The 22,154-nt window shown below is 44.7% G+C and overlaps 1 protein-coding gene across 5 annotated transcripts in view; it reads right to left on the minus strand.

Annotated features, from left to right (window-relative positions):
- Positions 1–16,694, minus strand: part of LOC144494772 (SWI/SNF-related matrix-associated actin-dependent regulator of chromatin subfamily E member 1-related-like) — a 56,380-nt gene extending 39,686 nt beyond the window's left edge. For 2 of the 5 annotated variants that reach the window (XR_013498150.1, XR_013498149.1), the window contains exons 1-4: positions 16,560–16,684; positions 11,683–11,765; positions 6,606–6,729; positions 2,474–2,680 (exon numbers count right to left, since the gene is read on the minus strand). Coding sequence is in view for 2 of the 5 variants with exons in the window: in XM_078214087.1 (XP_078070213.1) it covers positions 2,474–2,680; positions 6,606–6,729; positions 11,683–11,705 (354 nt within the window). In the remaining 3 variants the exon portion in view is untranslated. Of the gene's footprint in view, positions 1–2,473; positions 2,681–6,559; positions 6,730–11,682; positions 11,766–16,559 lie in introns of all 5 variants that reach the window. The other 3 variants (XR_013498151.1, XM_078214088.1, XM_078214087.1) reach the window with 2 other exon arrangements.
- Positions 16,695–22,154: the final 5,460 nt, after the last annotated feature.

The following is a 22,154-nucleotide window of genomic DNA, read 5'->3' on the forward strand; positions in this document are numbered from 1 at the left end:
GTACAATGGCAGGGATCATAATCTTAGCTGCATCCTGAGCCTTCAACAATTTCTTGACATGGTACGGAGTGAATGGAGTTGGCTGAAGACTGAGGACATCCTCCAGTTCATTGTTCAACTGTCCATCATCATTCCTGAGTGAATATGGCAGAGCTTTGATCCGATTCATTGGTTGTGGGGTAGATTAGTTCTATGGCGTGCTGTACATTGTTTAGGATGCAGGTCATCCTATGCTGTAGCTTGACATTTCATTTGCAGATATGTCTGGTGCTGCTCTCCTGCACTCCTCATTGAGCTAGGGTTGGTCCCTAACATGATGGTAACAGTAGACTGAGGGATATGCCAAGTCATCAGGTTATAGATTGCAGTGGAATACAATTCTACTGTTGCGGATGGCCCAAAGATCTCACCAATGCCTAGTTTTGAGCTGCAAGAACTGTTCTGAATCCATTCGATTTAGCACAGTTATAGTACCAAACGGCACAATGGAGTGCCCTCAGTGAGAGGATGGGACTTGATCTCCACGACTGTGCAGCAATCATTCCGACCAATACTGCCATGGACAGATGCCTTTGTAACAGTAGATTGATGAGGCTGAGATTAAATCATTTTTTCCCCCTCATGTTGGTTCATTCATCTTTGACCAGTTTGGCTGATATGCCCTTCAGGTCTCAGCCAGCTCTGTCAGCCACTTCTGGTGATGGACATTGAAGTTCCCGAATCAGAGCTCATTCAATATTCCTGCTGTGCTCGGTGCTTCCTTCAAGTGGTGTTCAATATGGAGGAGTACTGATTCATTGGCTGAGGGAGAACGGACGTTTTCTTGCCTATGTACAACCTGCTGCCAATATCCCACTTGGGGGTCAAGGAACAATGTTGAAAACTCCCAGGGCCACACATTCCAAACGTATCTGTCCTGCCCGCTCATACCCAGGGAAGGTAATAGGAGAGGGCTGAATGATATGATTACATCAGGCTGATGCTTGACTAGTCTATGGGACACCTCTCCCAGTTTTGGCACAAATCCACAGATGGTAGTGAGGAGAAATGATATGGCTGATGGGCTGACTGTGTCTTTATCATTTCCGTTGCCTGGGCTGGTGGCATGTTGCCCACTCACTTTTATTTTTATTAGACTACGTAGTAGTCTGATACAGCTGAGTGGCTTGCTGGACCATTTTGGCAGGCAGTTAAAGACACCGCCACATTATTATGGGGCTGGACCCAGACCAGGCTCTGGGCAATAAGGTAGATTTCTTTGTCTCAAGGAAATTAGTGAACCAGACTAAGCTTTACAAGAATCAAGAAGCTCCACATTCACCATCACTGACACTAGCTGCTTATTCAACATTTACTGAATTTCAATTACCCAGCTACCATGATGGGATTTGATCACACATCTCCGGAGCACTAGTGTAGGCCTCTGAAATACGAGCCCAAAAGTAAAACTGCTGTGCTACTGCCCTGTCTGTCCACCCGATACAACTGATCCAAACTGTTTTGAGAGTAGCCAATTTCTGCAACAGTTCAAGCTGAAGACTCACCATTATCTTCTCAAAGAAAGCTACGGATGGGCAATAAGTGCTGTCCTTGCCAACGGAGTGAACACCTTGAGAAGTTTTTTTAACCGAGTTTTAGTTCAAAAACCATGAGACATTCTTGTCAAAAATTGGGAAACTGTTCTGATTCAGCTATTTAAGACAAAGGGGTTGAAAAAATAAATCTTTGATTTGATTTATTATCACATGTATTAGTATAGTGAAAAATATTGTTTCTTGTGCACTATACAGACAAAGCACACCGTTCATAGAGAAGGAGAGAGTGCAGAATGTAATGTTACAGTCATAGTTAGGATGTAGAGAAAGATCAATTTAATGCGAGGTAGGTCCATTCAAAAGTCAGATGGCAGCAGGGAAAAAGTCAGTCTCGAGTTGGTTGGTACATGCCCTCAGACTTTTGTCTCTTTTTTCTGATGGAAGAAGGTGGTCGAAGAGAGTATGTCCGGGGCGCGTGGGGTCCTTGGTTGCTGGCTGTTTTTCTGAGGCAGTAGGAAGTGTAGTCAGTGTCAATGGGTGGGAGGCTGGTTTGAGTGATTGCCTGGGCTAAATAAGAGTTGCAACTTCAGCAGAACCCACATCAAAAAAAAAATGCTTTGGGTCTACTGCCTTTTAGCAGTCAAAAAAAAAAAATCAGTTCACACTTCTCTCTGCCACTTATCCCTTAGCTAATTACACACCCAAGTGACCACCATCACTGAGTAGCATGTGTTTCTGTTTTCCAATTATGTCTGTTAAGTGTTTTGTCAAAAGCCTTTTGAAAGAGCAGATATACAGCATCCACTATGCTACCTGTATCGACCCTCTCTGTTACTTCGTCAAATAATCCACTTGACATGATTTGCCTTTAGCAAATTCATGCCAATTGATCCTTATTAACTGTGCCATAACTGGATAGTACATTAAATGCCACTAACCTGTTTATCCTCAGGAGGAAGTTTGCTCCATTCACTTCCCAAAGTCTTGGTGATTTCTGGAAAAGGCAAATCTGGTTGCTGTGCCCGTAACTGTTCTCGCCGCTCATTCAAGAATCGCATGTAGCCTGTCAGTGGAGCTTTGGGGCCATTGGGTATATTCTTTTTGCGTTTTTTGCCCTTTGGCCAACCTCTCTTCTTGGTCACACGCTGCTGACAAGAATGAAAAAAATGTTTGAACTGCCAGCGGCAAGAGCGGTGTGAAACGCTTGCTTGTTTATTGTTTTCTATTTAAAACGACAAGTCCCACAAGTGACAGTATGAATTTTCAATAAAAGATGTCAGATGTAGACATCAAGTGATTTGTCAAACATGTACTTGCAAGTTTAGTTTTCATACAAGTACCTAAACCAATGGCATTCATTACAAGTAAATATACACAACAGACTTGATTAGGTTTATATCTGTGCCAAGGGAACAAGAAGATGTTTAATGCTCTCTCAGCCAAATGTTCAAATAAGAAAAAAAAACATACGCACTTTCTTTTTAAAAAGGCAATAAAAATTTGCACTTATGCATTTTTTTCATTCAGTGACAGAATCAAGCCTTCAAATGGTCATGGATGGCAATATACCTAGTGAAGCTCAATATACTCTGTCCCAATAATCATTTTTAACTCAATTTTCTGAGCACCCCAAGGAACAAAAACCACATATTCCATCCGGATGGTCCATCCGAGTGAAACTGACAATGTTGTGCCTGAATTTGAACAGATTTGTATGGTGAATCCATAGCACTGGGACTACCTAAATTTCATTTATTTCGACCCTCACAGCAGTTACCGAGATGAGATCTTCATTACATCAGTCTCTCAAGTAAATTCAGCTGACAATTTTGCATGCCAATTCAGTGCTCCACTGAATCTCAAGATACAGGATAATACATTTATTTTGAACTGTCATTCTCGCTCAAGTGAAAACTCCAGCTAATAGTGTGATGAACCTACGTCTGGGCGATTAGTATTGTTGGATGAAATGAGATCCTAAGTTTTGACTTTACAGAGTATGGCACAAGGGGAAAAACTCAACTGGATGGTTAATATGGATCAATATGTTGACAACACACAGAACCAAACACCACTGTATACACTCAGGGCCCGAGCCATTGCACTCATTCACTGGGGCCTAATTTTATTCAACCACTTAACATAAAACCATTACCCCTAAAAGAATGGATGGGTGGAATAAATATGTAAAAAGTGCATACATTAGGCAAAGGATTAATATGATCCTAGAATCCCTACAGTGCAGAAAGAGGCCATTCGGTCCATCGAGTCTGCACCAACTCTCCGAAACAGCATCCCACTCAGACGCCTCCCCTCTGTCCTATCTCCATAATCCCACACATTTACCATGGCTAATCCACCTAACCTACACATCGTTGGACACTAAGGGGCAATTTAGCATGGCCAATCCACTTAACCTGAACATCTTTGGACTAGGAAACCAGAGCACGCGGAGGAAATCCACGCAGACGTGAGAAGAACAGTAGCCAGAACTGAACCTGGGTCCCTGGCGCTGTGAGGCTGCAACGCTAACCACTGTACCATAAATTGGGCTGTGCAGAATTTATAGATGGTTGTTTATGCATGGAATGCTTTGTCATGGGGAATAGTTGAGTTGGAGGTTGGTGAATCCTTTGAGGGAAGTGCAGATAAACATTTGAAGCAAAGAAAAACTGACATGGAGAAAACAACAGGGTAGTGAGATTATTTTTGGGTAATCACCACAGTTAGTGAATCAAATAGCTCTCTTTTGTTCGATAAACTTCGACGGATTGACAGCATCCTTTCTTATTAATCCCGCATCTCCTGAGGTGCTGCAAATGCAGAAAGATGCAGGGTCCAACACAGCAACTATAAGACAATCTGCCAAAGGCCATCAACTTCTACTATTAAATTCAAACAACAATGTTTAGCAAAAGTGTGAGGAGTTTTCCACGCTGCAACATTGCTTAATATAGCAACAGGACTCCAATTGACAGAAACCCATAAAGCAACTATAGAATAAGGGATTGATCCCTCGTCTACTCTAAGTGCTTCTTCTCTGCAACATGGCAGCATTTAACTATTCATTCACTTAATATTTGATGTTCAGTCACTTGATGTTTAAATCCCTTTACGATTAGAATAGTCAAGGTCACTTAGTTGATCTGGACAAAAGAAACATAACTTGAAGTACTCGCAGGATCCACACAGTAAAAATGACAACCTAATTCTGACCATTTGGCTGACATTAAAATGGTGAGACCTGTCTGAACTTAAATTAAACTGTGAAGTAACCACTGATCATAAGGAACTGCAACAGTGTGTATTTGGTCTCAGAGCAGGAACAACACTGTGCAAAATACATCAACTCTACTTCATCTACTGTTGGGAGTTGTATGGCCTCTCCTCTGTGAAATAAATCCTGCACACTGGCCTAGTGGAAAGCCATCCTCACCCTACGAGGTTAAATCTATCAGTTGAATTACCCCAGTTGTTGGGGGTGAGGATGGAAGCACTACCACTCTGTGAGACCCTGCATTCAGGGAGTTAAAGAGACATCGAAGCTCACTATTCAGGAATCATTGTTGGAAATGCAAATTTGCAAAACAGAACAAGGGCAGCACAGTGGTTTGCACTGCTACCTCACAGCGCCAGGGACCCGGGTTCAATTCCGGCCTCGGGTCACCGTCTGTGTGGAGTTTGCACATTCTCTCTGTGTCTGTGTGGGTTTCCTCCGGATGCACCAGTTTCCTCCCACTGTCCAAAGATGTGTGGGTTAGGCTGATTGGCCACGCTAAATAAGTGGGGTTGCAAGGATGGAGCCTGGGTGGGATTGTGGTCGGTGCAGACTCGCTGAGCTGAATGGCCTCCTTCTGCACTGTGGGGATTCTATGATCTATGGAGCAGCATGAAAAAAACAGCTTCATTATGTAGCACCTTTAACACAATGAATTGCCCCCTAGACAATTCACAGGAGCATTATAAAATGAAGTATTGGACCCGAGCTACACAGGGAGATATTAGGTCAGATGTGCAAAAGCTTGATGACAGAGGTATGTTTAAGGAGTGTCTTAAAAGTGGAAACTGAGACGGAGGTGGGGATGGAATCCCAGAGCTTGAGGTCTAGGCAGCTGAAGCCACGGCTGCCAATGGTGGAGCAATTATAATTGGGAATGCACAAGAGGCCAGAATCGAAGAACGCAGAGGTCTTGGAGGGTTGTAGGATTGGAGAAGATAACACTGATGAGAAAGAGCAAGGCCATGGTGGAACTTGAAAGCAATGAGGAGAATTTGTTTGACCAAGTAGGTCACGTCCCTGCCTCTGAGCCAAAGCTCTGGGTTTAGGTTCCACCCCATGCTGCAATTGATGACCAAGGAAGGTGCATTCATAATGTGGTCAAACAGGTTGAGTGTTAACCTGCAAATCCTTCCAAACACGTCAATGGCTAATGGTAAGAGTAGGAGAGATTCCTGGTTAGCCATGCTTGATGTGGAGCTGCGCATCCTCAAGCTCCAAGCCCTGGTGACAGACTAGCTGTTGGGGGAATTACTACCTATGGGAGCAGATGAAAGTCTTCCTTGGTGCACCTCTGGGTGTGGGAAGAGAATAGGAATAGACCCAGAGAACCAGTGTAGGTCAGTGAGCACAAGGGTGATAAGGGAACGGGACTTGTTACGAGTTAAAATATGAGCAGCTGACCTTTGGATGATCTCAAGTTTATGGAGGGGTAGAACGTTGGGACACCAACCAAGGGTTCAATGGAATCGTCAAATCTAAAGTTAACAAAGGCATGGATGAGAGTTCTAGCAACAGATGAGCCGAGACAAGGGGCAAAAATCAAGCGATGTGACCGAAATGGAAATAGGCTGTCTTGGTGATGGCACAAAAATAAGGTCAGAAATGCAACTCAGGATCAAATGACTGACTTACTTTTAACTTATTTCAGGGAGAGTGATGATGTCTTCTCATGAGAGAATGGATTTTTTTTTTGGCCAGGGGTGGTGGTGGGGGGAAACAAAAGTAAGAAAAATAAAATTTGTACCAAAATAGCTGTGTTAGACACATGTTCTTCAGATAGCACCACTTGCCTCCTCAGTTTTCTTTTCAGCTCGCTTTTCATTTTTCTGTGATCCGTTGTAGGTATTGTGGCCTTTGGATGGTTCGCTTCCATCCTGCTTCACTCCATGTGGTGATCCTGGAGTGTTTGAGCATCTAGAAAACCAATGGAAGAGAACTATTATGCTTTCAAACTCACAGTGGATGTTTAAAGCAAAAAGACACAAACGTTACATTGAAAGAATGCCGCACTGACAAACAGAAGACTAAGGAAATTTGACATGTCAGCTACCTCTCCCCAACTTTTAAAGATGCACCATAGAAAGCATTCTTTCAGGTTGTATCACAGCTTGATATGGCTCCTGCTCTGACCAAGACCACAAGGCGTTACAAAAGGTCGTGAATATAGCCCAATCCATCACACAAATCAACCTCCCTTCCATTGACTCTGTCTACCCTTCCCGCTGCCTCGACAAAGCAGCCAGCAAAAATTAAGGACCCCAAGCATCCGGACATTCTCTCTTCCCCTTCTTCCGTGGGGAAAAAAGATACAAAAGTCTGAGGTCACGTACCAATCGACTCAAGAACAGCTTCTTCCCCGCTACCGTCAGACTTTTGAATGAACTTACCTTGCACTAAGTTGATCTTTCTCTGCACCCTAGCTATGACTGTAACACTACATTCTGCACGCTCTCCTTTCCTTCTCTATGAACGGTATGCTTTGTCTGTGTAGTGCGCAAGAAACAATACTTTTCACTGTATATTAATACATGTGACAATAATAAATCAAATCAAATCGTTCTACTTCATAACTGTCTGCTTTTGTTTCTGGAGGCCACGATTGAAGTGTAATCAGTCTATTAATGGCATTTTATACAAGGTTGTTAGTCTTTATCAAACTTGATGAAAACAAATAAAACACATTTTGCACATCATTTAGCAAAGGAAAAAAGTTAACAATTTCAAAAGTGAACATTCTCCTCAAAAATTTCTCATTAAGCGTAAAAGATGGGTAAGGAGATGGCATCAAAAAACAAGTCTTGAGGTCCCATGCCTCAATACAACACAGCACAGCTCTGACAAATGGTCATCTAGACTCGAAACATTAGCTTTATTGTCTCTCCACAGGTACGGTCAGATCTGCTGAGATTATCCAGCATTTTCTGTTTTTGCCTCAATACAGCACGGTTGGTAAATCTCTAACAATGCAACTGTTACCAATCTTACCAAACTCTCAAATGAAGTTCCTTGAAAAATCTTTCAGGAAAAGTAGAGGTCATTTTATGACAGCTAGAGTTACCATTTGCAGTGCTGCTGGGCTGAGGGATATACACCCACACATTTACAGTCAGATCCCATTTCCAACAAATAACTATCGAGTCAAAAATTCTGAATCCTCTTTGCTCAACAAGTATCATAAAATCAAGGTAGGTCACTCATTTGATGATGTGTAAAATCATGGGAACATCATAGAATAGAATGATAGAATCCCTACAGTGGAGGCCATTCGGCCCATCGAGCCTGCACCGACTACAATCCCACCCAGGCCCTATTCCCATAACCCCACATATTCACCCTGTTAACCCCCTGACACTAGGGTAAATTTAGCAAACACCAAATTAAGCACTTCAAAGTAACTGTTACTTTTTTTAAAATGAGAAAACGTACAAAAGAAACCATGGCCTGCCCATTTTGTTAGCCAGAGCAGCTCAATAGAAATGTATTGAACTTAATGGAAAATTTGCAATGAAAATCCATGAAATAGAGTTACTTGAAACCAAACACAACCAGTTCCATGATATTCCTCTGTCTATTAGATTAGCAGAGGCATTAAGTCTCTAGTGAGGCTTAAGTGGAAAATCATGTCTCAGAAATTTGATTGAGTTTTTTGAAGGGGTAACCAAGAAGGTAGTTGAGGGCAGTGCAGTTGATGTTGTTTACATGGGCTCTAGCAAGACCTTTGACAAGGTAACGTATGGTAGGTTGTTGCATAAGGTTAAATCTCACAGGATCCAAGGTGAGGTATTTAAATGGATACAAAATTGGCTTCTTGAAAGCCAGAGGGTGGTTGTAGAGGGTTGTTTTTCAAACTGGAGGCCTGTGACCAGCGGTGTGCCTCTGGGACCAGTGCTGGGTCCACTGTTATTTGTCATTTATATTAATGATTTAGATGAGAATATAGGAGGCATGGTTAGTAAGTTTGCAGATGACACCAAAATTGGTGGCATAGTGGACAGTGAAGAAAGTTACCTCGGATTGCGACAGGATCTTGATCAATTGGGCCAGTGGGCTGACAAATGGCAGATGGGAGTTTAATTTGATAAATGCGAGGTGATGCATTTTGGTAGACTGAACCAGGGCAGGACTTACTCAGTTAATGTAAGGGCTTTGGAGAGAGTTACAGAACAAAGAGGTCTAGTGGTATATGTTCATAGCTCCTTGAAAGTGGAGTCACAGGTGGACAGAGTGATGAAGAAGGCATTCAGCATGCTTGGTTTCATTGGTCAAAACATTGAATATAGGAGTTGGGACGTCTTGTTGAAGTTGTACAAGACATTGGTAAGGCCACGCTTGGAATATTGTGTACAGTTCTGGTCACCATATTATAGAAAGGTTATTATTAAACTAGAAAGACTGCAGAAAAGATTTACCAGGATGCTACCGGGACTTGATGGTTTGTGTTATAAGGAGAGGCTGGATAGACTGGGACTTTTTCCTCTGGAGCGTAGAAGGCTGAGGGTGATCTTATAGAAGTCTATAAAATAATGAGATCAGCTATACAGTCAGTATTTTTTCCCAAAGGTAGAGGAGTCTAAAACTAGAGGGCATAGGTTTAAGGTGAGAGGGGAGAGATACAAAAGTGCCCAGAGGGGCAATTTTTTCACAGAGGGTGGTGAGTGTCTGGAACAAGCTGCCAGAGGTAGCAGTAGAGGCAGGTACAATTTTGTCTTTTAAAAAGCAGTTAGACAATTACATGGGTAGGATGGGTATAGAGGGATATGGGCCAAATGTGGGCAATTGAGATTAGCTTAGGAGTTTTAAAAAAGTGACGGCATAGAAAAGTTGGGCCGAAGGGCCTGTTTCCATGCTGTAAACCTCTATGACTCTAAGTCAATTAAGGTAAACAGGTTAACACAACTAAAATGGCAGATAGAGTAAGTTCAAACAAGTGGAAGCGTACACACAGACTGGACACACTGCTTGATCACAACAGTTTCACTTTTTGGCTAATGTACCCACCAACCACTAGCGCCTGGTTCAGTGTCAGAAAGCATAATGCCAAAGCAAGAGTTCAAACTTGCAATCAGTTTATTATCACATGCCATATTCACAAGTAAAATCTGGAATGTTCTAAAGAGTGATTGAGAATTTGATGCATAGACGCAGACAAATTGTAATTTGGGAAAGCAATCATGAAGAATCATTACAAAGACACCAATTGGGGAGTCATTGATCCTCATTATTAAATAAAACAAGTCTGACGTCTCCCCTCGCCCCCCCCACACCACCCAACCTCAACCCGCCGCATCCGTGGTGTGTTTTCCAGCAATGGAGGCAGCTCATCATTGGTTGATGGTGGGATCTTTCTGTCCCGCCAACGTCAACAGCAATTTACGCTGCTTGTGAGCCCTGCCACCGGGGTAACCACCACAGGTGGTCGCCTTTGGCGGGACCGGAAGGTCCCACTGGGTGGTAAAGGCCGGAAAATCCTGTACTATATTGAAACATTCAGTCACTTTCTAAAAATTAAACTGGTGATAGCAAACAGATTAATGGACAAATTTCTCCCCACCACCCCACAAAAAAAAATAGCCGACTGCTATACAAGAAAAAATAACTTTCAATCAGGCTACTTACAGAAAAATTGCTATTGATTGACCATGAAAAATTGCCCCTCAAGTGTCAGGGGGATTAGCAGGGCAAATATGTGGGATTGCGGTCAGCGCAGACTCGATAAGCCAAATGGCCTCCTTCTGCACGGTAGGGATCTATGATTCAATGCTATGATTCTAAAATTTGAAGAATACTCAGCAGGTCAGGCAGCATGTGTCAATATCAATTTACATTTATATAGCACATTTAATACAGGAAATATTTCAACGCACTTCCCATAAGCATAATCAGACAAAATTGACTCAGACATAGAAGGAGATTAGGAAGAGGGATAAAAATCTTGACCAAATTGCAGATGTTAAAAAGGGAGGAAATGTTTTTCGATAGCACTAAAAAGGGTAGCTGCATGATCACACAGCAAAAGCTGGGAAATGGAAGATGAAAAGAATTAACCATTACCGATAACAGAAACTTACACTTGTATATCATTTTTAAGGAAACTAAACCTCCCGAGGTTCTACACAGGATCATTATAGAACAAAATTTGACACTGAACCACACAAGGAGATATTAGGTCAGACGACCAGAAGTTTGGTCAAAATGTGGCTCCTTACGGAGAAGAGAGAAACAGAAAGGAGAGGTTTAGAGAGGAAAGCTGAGGTAGTTGAAGGCATGTGTGGTGGAGAGATTACAATTCAGGGATGTGCAAGAGGTCAGAACACAGAAATCTACGGCGAGGTTGTAGGGCTGGAGAAAATTACAAAGATAGGGAGGAGCAAAACCATGGAGGGATTTGAAAACAAAATAAAGAATTTTAAAATCTTAACTGGTAGTCAATGCAGGTTAGCATGAGGAGATTGATGAGGGAGATTTAGTGAGAGTTAGGACACGGGTAGCAGAGTTTTGAACGTGGGATGCTGGCCAAGAGCGCATTGAAATAGTCAAATATGGAGGCAAAGGGACGAGGGTTTCAGCTGAGTAAGGACAGAGTCGAATAATGTTACAGAGATGGTCTTCATGATGGTGTGGATCTATGATAGGAAGCTCAACTTGGATATATAGAACACCCGATTTGTGAACAATCAGGTTCAGCCTCAAACAGTTGTCAGTAATAGGGATGGGGTGGGCAGCAAGGGAACGGACTTTCTGAAAGCGAGCCAAAACAAGAGCTGCCGCCTTCCCAATATCTAGTGATAGGAAACTTATGAACAAAAATTTAAGATTTCCACACGATTACATTTGCCCTGATATTTCAATATTAAATATTGAACATACCCAGAGTCTGCTGCGCAGTCCATCACTGGTACACACACCCAAGTGAACAGGATCCAGAAGAGCTGGGTTTACAGTAAAAGTGTCTGGGAGGAGAATTTAAAAACAAGTTGCATTATTACCTGAAAGTTAAAATGGCCTCACCTTTCTAGGTTAAAAGTTCAATAAAGTAAAGTGTTCAACCACTATGTTTGTGTTACTCTTTTCAAGTAGATGAGAAGTTCTACAAGTGGATTCTTACTCATTTAACTTACAGCTGAATATTTTATCACGTAACCTTTTGATTGCTGAATGATGGTACACTGTAGTAGTCAGGAAAAATGGATAGCAACCATAAAAAACATTTGACGTGCTCTCCATTTTATGGGAAATAGCTCATGGTCATGTACAGCTCCCTTTAAATGTTCCCTCTAATTTTCCTTCACTGTTTGTTGAACTGTGCAGTTCCTTTAAGGCTGCTACACGGTCACATGTGCACACCTTAAAAGGGACTGCTTCTTATGCACAGCCAGTTTATTCCTTGGGTGTTAAGTTCTAAACTGTTGTGGGGCCACGTACTTCCACAGGTTAAAGGGAAATTAATTTGATTTCACAATAACTTGAATGATTCTACTTTTAATATTGTCACATTGTTTGTAAAATTCTTCCAAAGTAAGAGAGAGAGAGAGAAGGAAAATTGCTGCACAGGATTTTCACCAATATTTGAATTAACTACTGCCAATTCGCAATCAACATAACTTCCAAAGCAGGCAGCTTCTTTCTGACATGGCTCTTCTGTATGCACTGCTGCAATGTGGTTTTCCACACAAGGATTCAAATTGTGCATCATTCTCAAAACAGCTTTGAAATCCTCAACCTGGACCGCCTCAAAGGATAAGTGCAGCAGGTGCTTGGGAAGTTCCCTCAAGTATCACAACAGCCTTTGAAAATAGGTTGCTATTCTTCCATTGTCGCTCAGTCAAAATTGTGGAACTCCCTGACGAAGATGTCCAAAGATGTGCGGGTTAGGCTGATTGGCCATGCTAAATTGACCGTAGTGTCAGGGGGATTAGCAGGGTAAATATGTGGGGTTACGGGATTAGGGCCTGGGTGGGATTGTAGTCAGTGCAGACTTGATGGGCCGAATGGCCTCTTCCTGCACTGTAGGGATTCTATTCTATTCTATGACGAACAGCAGCGTAGGTGCACCCAACACTAGCCAGTCCACCGCAATCTACTGAAGGGAATTCAGGATAAATATCAGCATTGCCCCGTGATGCCCATAATCAGATGAACAAACGAATACACTGGCTCCAGCTAAAAAAATCCAAGCTCCACTAACGTTGCACTGCTCAATCAACAGGCTCCAGAAAGTAGGGACGACAGGTGGGGCATAATCTTTACTAAAAGACTTTCTAATACAGACAGCTAACTTAAGGGATGAACGCAAGAAATAGGAGCAAGAGTTGACCATATGGCCCATGAGGCCGTCCAAATCCACCCCCCCTACTCGACAAACCTGTTACCACCACGCCCCCCCCCCCCCCCCGCAACCCCCGCGTCCCATCAGCCCCCTCTCATTGTCCCCGCTCACTGCCCCCGGCGTCCAAAACCCCCCTCCACCACCCCCGAGTCCCCTCTCCCCGCAAAACCACCCCCCCATTCTGCAAAATCCCAGCACCTCTCTGCCCCCCAGCAACATCCCACCTGCCCCCCACCCCGTCAATGATCCACCCCCCTCCCACAACGTCCCACCCCCTCTCCACCCCCTGCAACATCCCACCCCCCGCAACGTCCCACCCCTTCTCGCCCCGCCCCACCCTCCCAGCAACACCCTGTCCCCTCTCTGCCCCCCAGCAACGCCCCGTTCCCCCGCAACCTCCCACCCCCCCTCAACCTCCCACCCCCCCCTCAACCTCCCACCCCCCCCTCAACCTCCCACCCCCCCCTCAACCTCCCACCCCCCCCATAACCTCCCACCCCCCCCTCAACCTCCCACCCCCCCTCAACGTCCCACCCCCCCTCAACGTCCCACCCCCCCTCAACGTCCCACCCCCCCTCAACGTCCCACCCCCCCTCAACGTCCCACCCCCCCTCAACGTCCCACCCCCCCTCAACGTCCCACCCCCCCTCAACGTCCCACCCCCTCTCAACGTCCCACCCCCTCTCAACATCCCACCCCCTCTCCGCCCCCTAGCAATGTCTGACCCCCCCCACAACATCCCACCCCCTCGCAACGTCCTCCACAACGTCCCACCCCCTCTCCGCACCCACCCGCAATGTTCCACCCCTCTCCGCCCACCCCGCATCGTCCCACCCCCTCTCAACATCCCACTCCCTCTCCGCCCACCCCGCAACGTCCCACCCCTTTTCCGATTCCCCCCACAACATTCCACCCCCTCCCCGCAACATCCCACCCCCTCTCCGCACCCACCCGCAACATCCCACCCCCTCTCCGTGCCCCCCGCAACGTCCCACCCCCTCTCCGCCCCCACCCGCAACGTCCCACCCACGTCCCACCCCCTCTCTGCACCCACCCGCAACGTCCCACCCCCTCTCTGCACCAACCCGCAACATCCCACCCCCTCTCCGCACCCACCCGCAACATCCCACCCCCTCTCCGCACCCACCCACGTCCCACCCCCTCTCTGCACCCACCCGCAACATCCCAACCCCCCGCAACGACACACCCCCCCTCTCTGCAATGTCCCACCCCCTCTCCACACCCACCCGCAACGTCCCAGCCCTTCTCCGCAACCACCCACATCCCACCCCCTCCCCGTGCCCCCCGCAATGTCCCACCCCCCTCCGCCTCACCGCAACATCCCACCTCCCTCCGCCCCCCTCCCCGCAACGTCCCACCTCCCTCCGCCCCCCCCGGCAACGTTCCACCCCCTCTCCACTCCCCCACAACGTCCCACCTCCCTCCGCCCCCCCACAACATCCCACCCCTTCTCAGTGCCCCCCGCAACATCCCACCTCTTCTTTGCCCCTGTAACATGCCAGCTCCTCTCTGCCCCTGCAACATCCCATCCTAACACCCACCTCCTGACCAGCCAAATCCCATCCATTCATCTGGACAATTCACTTCTCCCACGGCAGCCAATGCAGCAAAAAAAAAGGGAGCATATCGGCCCTGAGTTCACCAGAGTTGCACCACACTAGGGGCTTCAGGGACTCACTCCCCCACCACCACCCCCAATTTCTTCCTGAACACTCAACCTGCCACCACTACCTCACCTGACCCAACCTCACCACCCAACTCTCCGCCTCCCACAACCACCAGAGTTCACTACCCAAATCCACCCCCTACCATTGATCAGAGTTCACCACCCCACTCTCCCTACTCGACCTGACCCAACCTCACCACCCTACTCACCTGCTGCCTTGCCACCCTATCCACCTCCTTAACATATGTCACTGTGTTATGTGCACCAATTCTTATATATTTATAAACATTAATGGTAACAAAGCAAAATACTAAATCCAAAATAGAAACAGAAAATGCTGGAAAAACCCAGCAGGTCTGGCAACATCTGACAAGAGAGAAACAGAGTTAACATTTCTTTTCTGCACAACTTCTTCAGAGCTCAAGAGAGGGAGAAATGAATGGGGTTTACAAGAGAGGCTGGAGCAAGTGGAGCAAAATAGATCAACGACAAGTGGGAGCTCAGGAGAGACTGGAATCCCCTTTTATGTGACTGCATTTTATATGCTATAGCTTATTTATCCAAATATTTTATATAGGCTGTAACTAAATGATGTTTTACATAAGGCTGCCATATAAATTGCAGCTTTTACATACAATAACTTGTATAAAATGCAGACATTATAATGTTATATGGACTACAACTGATTCATATCTGCTGTATACATTATGGCTTAAATATGAAACTGTTATATACACACCAATATAATATTTTTGTAAGTTATGATTTATGCAGGATTTCTTCATGTATATTCCTATAAGGATATTATACAATGTGTATAAATATATTACTGTTCTCAATGTTGCTGTCACACACACTATTCGCAGCAAGGTGGCACAATGGCACTGCTGCCTCACAGCGCCAGGGACCCAGGTTCGATTCCTGGTTTGGATCACTGTCTCTGTGGAGTTTGCACGTTCTCCCCGTATCTGCATGGGTTTCCTCCGGGGGCTCCAGTTTCCTCCCACAGTCCGAAAGGCGTGCTGGTTAGGTGCATTGGTCGTGCCAAATTCTCCCTCAGTGTACCTGAAAAGGCGCTAGAGTGTGGCGACTAGGGGATTTTCACAGTAACTTCATTAATGTAATGTAGCGTTAATGTAAGCCTAGCTGTGACTAACAAATATACTTTACTTTTTACTACTTTGCATGCATCACAATATTATAGACTATAAGTAAATCATGTTTTACATGTTGCTGCAATATAATGGGGCTTATACATCCTATTGCTGATATATATAACATGCATACATTAATGTTTTGACTATAACTAAATCATGTTTTAAAGTTGCTGCTGTATATATTATCACTTATGCATAATATCGATGCATGCATTATTATAGAGACTATAACTAAATCATGTTTTAAAGTCATTGTATATATTATGGTTTATACACAATGTTGTGTTTTAAACACTATTATTTACACAAGTTATGATTTATGCAGAATGTCTCCACCCACGTGTATGTTGTTATAAGGATATTGATGGTGTATAAACACATTGCTATTCTCTATGCTGTCACACACACTATCTGCATACATTGCAGTGTTAGATTTACTATAACTAAATATTTTAAATGTTTGTGTGCCCTGCAGCTTATATACTTGTCCATGTCGCTGTTATATTCACTCTAGTGCTGTGTGTGAGTCAGACACACGGCGCTGCAGTCCATGTGCACATGTTGAGTTACTCACGGTCACTCCCCGGCTCTCCAGAGCGGCCTGTGCGGCGCTGTTGATTTTTACCGGTCTTTTCTGTTTAAATCCATCCGTAAACAACACAACGCAGCCCCAGCCGCCTGGACTTCTACTTCCGGGTTACCGGAAGGCGGGCAGCTGTAAAAGGTCACGTACGCAAGGGGCCCGGGCAAAGCGGCTCTCTGGCGCCACCGCCGGCTGGAGGACCCCTTCCCTTGACAGCAGCTCCGCAATCGGGGCCCGGGCAGAGCGACTCTCTGGCGCCACCGCCGGCTGGAGGACCCCTTCCCTTGACAGCAGCTCCGCAATCGGGGCCCGGGCAGAGCGACTCTCTGGCGCCACCGCTGGCGGGAGGACTCCTTCCCTTTACAGCAGCTCCGCAATCGGGGACCGGGCAGAGCGACTCTCTGGCGCCACCGCCGGCGGGAGGACCCCTTCCCTTGACAGCAGCTCCGCAATCGGGGACCGGGCAGAGCGACTCTCTGGCGCCACCGCTGGCGGGAGGACTCCTTCCCCTTTCCCATACAGTAAGTTCCCACTCCCCCCCTAGTCGTGATGAAACGGACAAAGCGGCTCTCTGCTGCCACCATTGGTCGGAGGACTCTTCACTCTTTCACTCTCCAGCAGCTCCCCCATCGGACAGAGTGGTTCTCTGGCGCCCCCGCTGACGGGAGGACTCCTACCCCTTTCCCAGACAGTAAACGCCCCCCTCTCAAATCGGGATAAAGGACCAAGCGGCTCTCTGGCGCCGCCGCTGGCCAGAGCACCATCCACCCCTTCATCCGATAGCAGCTCCCCAGTTGGGGCACGGGCAGAGCAGCTCTCTGGCGCTACTGCTGGCGGGAGGACCCCCGCTTCCCCTCTACAGCACTCCCCAGTGCATTTATTAGCTGTATTGTAATGCTTTGAGAGATCTTTAATCTGAGTTGGTTGCAATCCCTGTCTGTGAGCAGCAGCCTATTTGAAACACTTTTTTTAATTAAAATTTTTTACTCCATCCTTAAACTTGCAAAGCCAATGCTCAGAGTGGACCAGGAAAACCCAAATGCAATCCTTGCGTGTTCCAAAAACCAAATCCAAATTGAATCCAATTCAAGGTCCCCACAAGAGAGACAAACACCATCCAAGCTGACAGGATGAGGCATTGCACCACGCTTTGGGCTTGATCTGACATTTCATCTCAGTCAAAAGGCCCAGAAGCGTATTTGCAGCACATTTTGCAGCACATTATGTGATACAGACATGTTCCTGTTACACCCCTTGACTCTTAGTTAAAACAAAGATGCAGTGAGAAAGTACCCTTCCACCAATCTCGTTAAAAATTACAATCTCAATTTTACAATTGTCCTGACTCAATATTAAAAGTATCATCTTGTAAGTAATGTCTTTTGCATTAAATATGAGTGTACTGTGTTTTTTTTCTCTGCTGGTTACAATTTGCAGATTGAAAAGGGGCATTTATATAGCCCCTTTCATGACCCCCAGTTGTCTCAAAGCACTTTACCACCAATGAAGCTCTTGTGAAGTGTAAAGTAACTTTCAGCAGTCAATTTGCACACAGCAAACTACTTTTTTTCTTTGTTCTTTCCAGAAGAACAAAGCTGTGGGCGGCACGGTAGCACAGTGGTTAGCACTGCTGCTTCACAGCTCCAGGGACCTGGGTTCGATTCCTGGCTTGGGTCACTGTCTGTGTGGAGTTTGCACATTCTCCTCATGTCTGCGTGGGTTTCCTCCCACAGTCCAAAGATGTGTGGGTTAGGTTGATTGGCCATGCTAAAAAAATTGCCCCTTAGTGTCCTGGGATGTGTAGATTAGAGGGATTAGCGGGTAAAATATGTAGGGATATGGGGGTAGGACCTGGGTGGGATTGTGGTCGGTGCAGACTCGATGGGCCGAATGGCCTCTTTTTGTACTGTAGGGTTTCTATGATTTCTAAGAGTTTAGTTCAGTCTATTTCAACCCTATTTCCTGAAACAGTACTGCACTCTCTCGTTTCCTTCTCTATGAACGGTATGCTTTGTCTTTATAGCGCGCAAGAAACAATACTTTTCACTGAACATTAATACATGTAACAATAATAAATCAAATCAAAGTCGGGCAGCATGTTCGGTGCAAGCTTGGAGGGCCGAAGGGCCTGTTCCTGTGCTGTAATTTTCTTTGTTCTTACCATCGACAGCAAAGTGGTGACATTTTTCAGATGTTGATTAAGAAATAAGTATTGGCCAGGACACGAAAGGGATAACTCCTCTTCAAAATAATGCCATTAGATCTATTGTCCCCACCTGAGAGGGAAGAAAGGGCCTCCAGCTTGACATCACTCAGTACTGTAATAGGACTGCTAGGCTTGACTTTTGCGATTACATCTTGCACGAAGACTTGAACTCAGAATCCTCCAACTGGCAGGTAAGCTACTGATTTACAGCTGGCATACAGTGACTTTTGTGACTTAGGTCATCCCAATGAAGGACTTTTGATGTGTGATCACTTTTGGAGTGGACAATGTGCTAATTAACAGTTTTGTACTTTTTTTTATTTGTTCATGCCTTGTGGGCATCGCTGGCTGGGCCAGCATTTATTGCCCATCCCCGAGGACATTTAAGAGTCATAGAATCCCTAAAGTATAGTGGGAGGCCATTCGGTCAATTGAGTCTGTACTGACCACAATCCCACCCAGGCCCTATTCCAGTCACCCCGCACATTTACGCGGCTGATCCCCCTGACACAAAGGGGCGATTTAGCATGGCCAATCAACCTAACCCGCACATCTTTGGTCTGTGGGAGGAAACCGGAGCACCCGGAGGAAACCCACGCAGACACAGGCAGAAAGGGCAAACTCCACACAGACAGTGACCAGAGGTTAGAATTGAACCTGGGTCCTGAAGAGAGGTAGAAAAGAAAGGGCTATTATAAGATTGCCAGGCTCTGCTAGGTTTTTTGTTTAATCAATTTAGATGTAGAATTTACTTTAAATCAATGGGGAGCAAGTGTGTTAGTAATTATAATTCGGTGTTTTAAATACTTTGTAGTTTTAAAGGTACATGTAATTAGTCCATACATATAAATATATCTTCTATACATTTTTAAAAGTGAAACAAATTTTGTTTAACATGGTGAACAGTTACGAAATGCCCTGTGATACTAAACATGAGTTAAATACATTCCTTTAAAGCACCCAACTGTTGGAATCACAAGGCCGTAAAAGAGACTTAATTGCCTCACCAGACACCTTATCAGAAACAACTGATACAAGGGTGAGTTTTAATTAAGCTGCCTTCACAGTTTCTAATCAAAACAGAGTCAGAAAGATATTAATGTCACAGCTAATGCAGGAGTTATTGTAGGGAACTTAGTGGGAATTGGCAAGGACTAATGATAACATGCTGGCATCCCTCGAAGCATCATTAATTGTAGGGAGAGGTAAAATGCTCAGTCATTGGATTGATAAGCAATATATACATGTGTTTCATTGTTGTTAGCAATAAACAAACTTATCAGGGCTATAATCAGGGAATATCCTGAAGGCAAGTTGATTTGACCACATTCCTTAGAGATTCAGTTAACTTCACTGACAAGACCAGAAAATACTAATGGCTTTAGTAGCCCCCCTTTATCAATTAAAAGATACCCATGTGAGATTGTTTTAGTGAAGATGCTTTGTGAGGCTGCTATCAAAATAGAGACATTATGCCTGACTGAGAGACTTGAGGACAGTTCACAAGGCTTGGTGATGATATATTGGGGTATCCCATGAGGTACCATGATCATATGGCTCAGAGTTGTTCAGAATTTCATTCTATTGGGTCAATACCTAATGTATGTCATTTGTAGCCACTGCCTCTCCATAAGGGTACAACCATATTTTCTCAATTTTTCAAAAGATATTCTTTGAGATATTATTTGCTACGGGACTTCTCAGGGGTCCCGTAGCAAATCTCCCAGGGAATTTCCAGCCTCTGACCATCTAGAAACCTAAAGATCTGGGTCTATTCTTAATGATAGCTCTGAGCATTATGTCAACAAACATCAACTGAAATTGCTGGAACAGATTTTCTTCACTCTCGCAGTCAGGCATTTTTTTCAATTTAGAAAATAAGAGATTTAAATAACTTGACAGCTTGACTGTTCTACATACCTTATCTGCCCTTCATGAACATTTAGTCGTGGCTTGAGGCCACTCCTATGGGAAAAGTGATACGTGCTTATCCTGTGCACTTAAAAGGTCTAACCAATTCATAACTCACATCTGTGAGCTTCATGCCCCACCTCCTTTCCCCAACTGGTGAACATGGGATCTGCCAGAAATGGGCATGGGGTTTCCGGATCTAATTTGCCATTTTAAAATCTCCATTCACTATGGCGGGACCATGATATCCCGCCGGACGGGAAAGGCAGTAAAATCCTGGCCCTGGAGTCTCCCGACCCATGAAGATCCACCCATTAACTCTACGTATCCCTCCACAGATACTGCAAATAAACAACAGTTCTGACAGCATTTTGTGTTGTTAATTCAGTTTTCCCGCACCCGAATTCTTTTGGTCTTGAATCCAGGTTTGATTCAAGGCTGTAATGGAGTCTGCAGTCAAGTGGTCCTGATGGAATGAAAAGTGAAGAGGTTAATGGTGAGCTTCCTATTGCCTCCTTCCGTCAACTCACCAATGATTGAGAGGCTGAGTGTAATTGGATGAGTTAGATTTATTTTCCCTTTTCAGCCCTAAATCTGGCATAAGACAAAGAAAGACAAGATTTCTGGCTATAATGGTTAGCTCTATAAAATAGCAGAAAATATGAACATTTTATTAATATTAATAATGAGAACCATAGAAGTTTGCAGTACAGTAGGACACCATTTGATTCAGCATGTCTGAGTCCACTGATTGCCAGAGAGTGAAACAAAACTGATCCCATTACTTATCTTTCTGATTAACATTTTTAATGAATGCTCCATTCGTGAGATTTTTACCCCTCTGTCCTCTGTACAGATACGCCCTGATGTAGGGGGCTAGAATAGGCTAATAAAACACATAACCATAGGTTTAGGAACACTAACACAACACTTAACACAAGACTTAAGAGTGAATGATCTTGGACTATGGGAACGCTGACAAGAGCTGCTGCTGCAGAAATCAGCTCTATGATTAACAAGTATTTTTCACTTAAAAATATATATCTTAAATTTATGAAATGAATGAAGTCTGTTTTAGAATTTTTGTGAAACTTCAGTCAATGACAAAATACAGCAGGCCTTGGTGGGAGAGGTATTAAGAAACGATAGCTCCACTGAGAGCAATTATGTTATCAGCAGTGGTCGGGAACAAGATGGCGACCAATGCCAATTTGATGAAAAGAGTTATACAACCTCAAGTTGATAACACAGGTGGCAAGTAGACATAAGGGATTTCTCAGGGTCGGATGAGAGTCTGGTGGGAATCATCCTCCCATTTAATATCCAGCTTCTCATGCTACGAGGCAACAAGAGGAGGGTAATGTCCATAATTAATAACGAATGAAATCCCATGAGGTCATGATGTGTATTGTTATGTGTATTGGATTCAGAACTGGCTTGCCCACAGGAGGCAAAGAGTGGTTGTAGAT

This window comes from Mustelus asterias, chromosome 6 (assembly GCF_964213995.1).
Source record: "Mustelus asterias chromosome 6, sMusAst1.hap1.1, whole genome shotgun sequence".
Classification (NCBI taxonomy): Eukaryota; Metazoa; Chordata; class Chondrichthyes; order Carcharhiniformes; family Triakidae; genus Mustelus; species Mustelus asterias.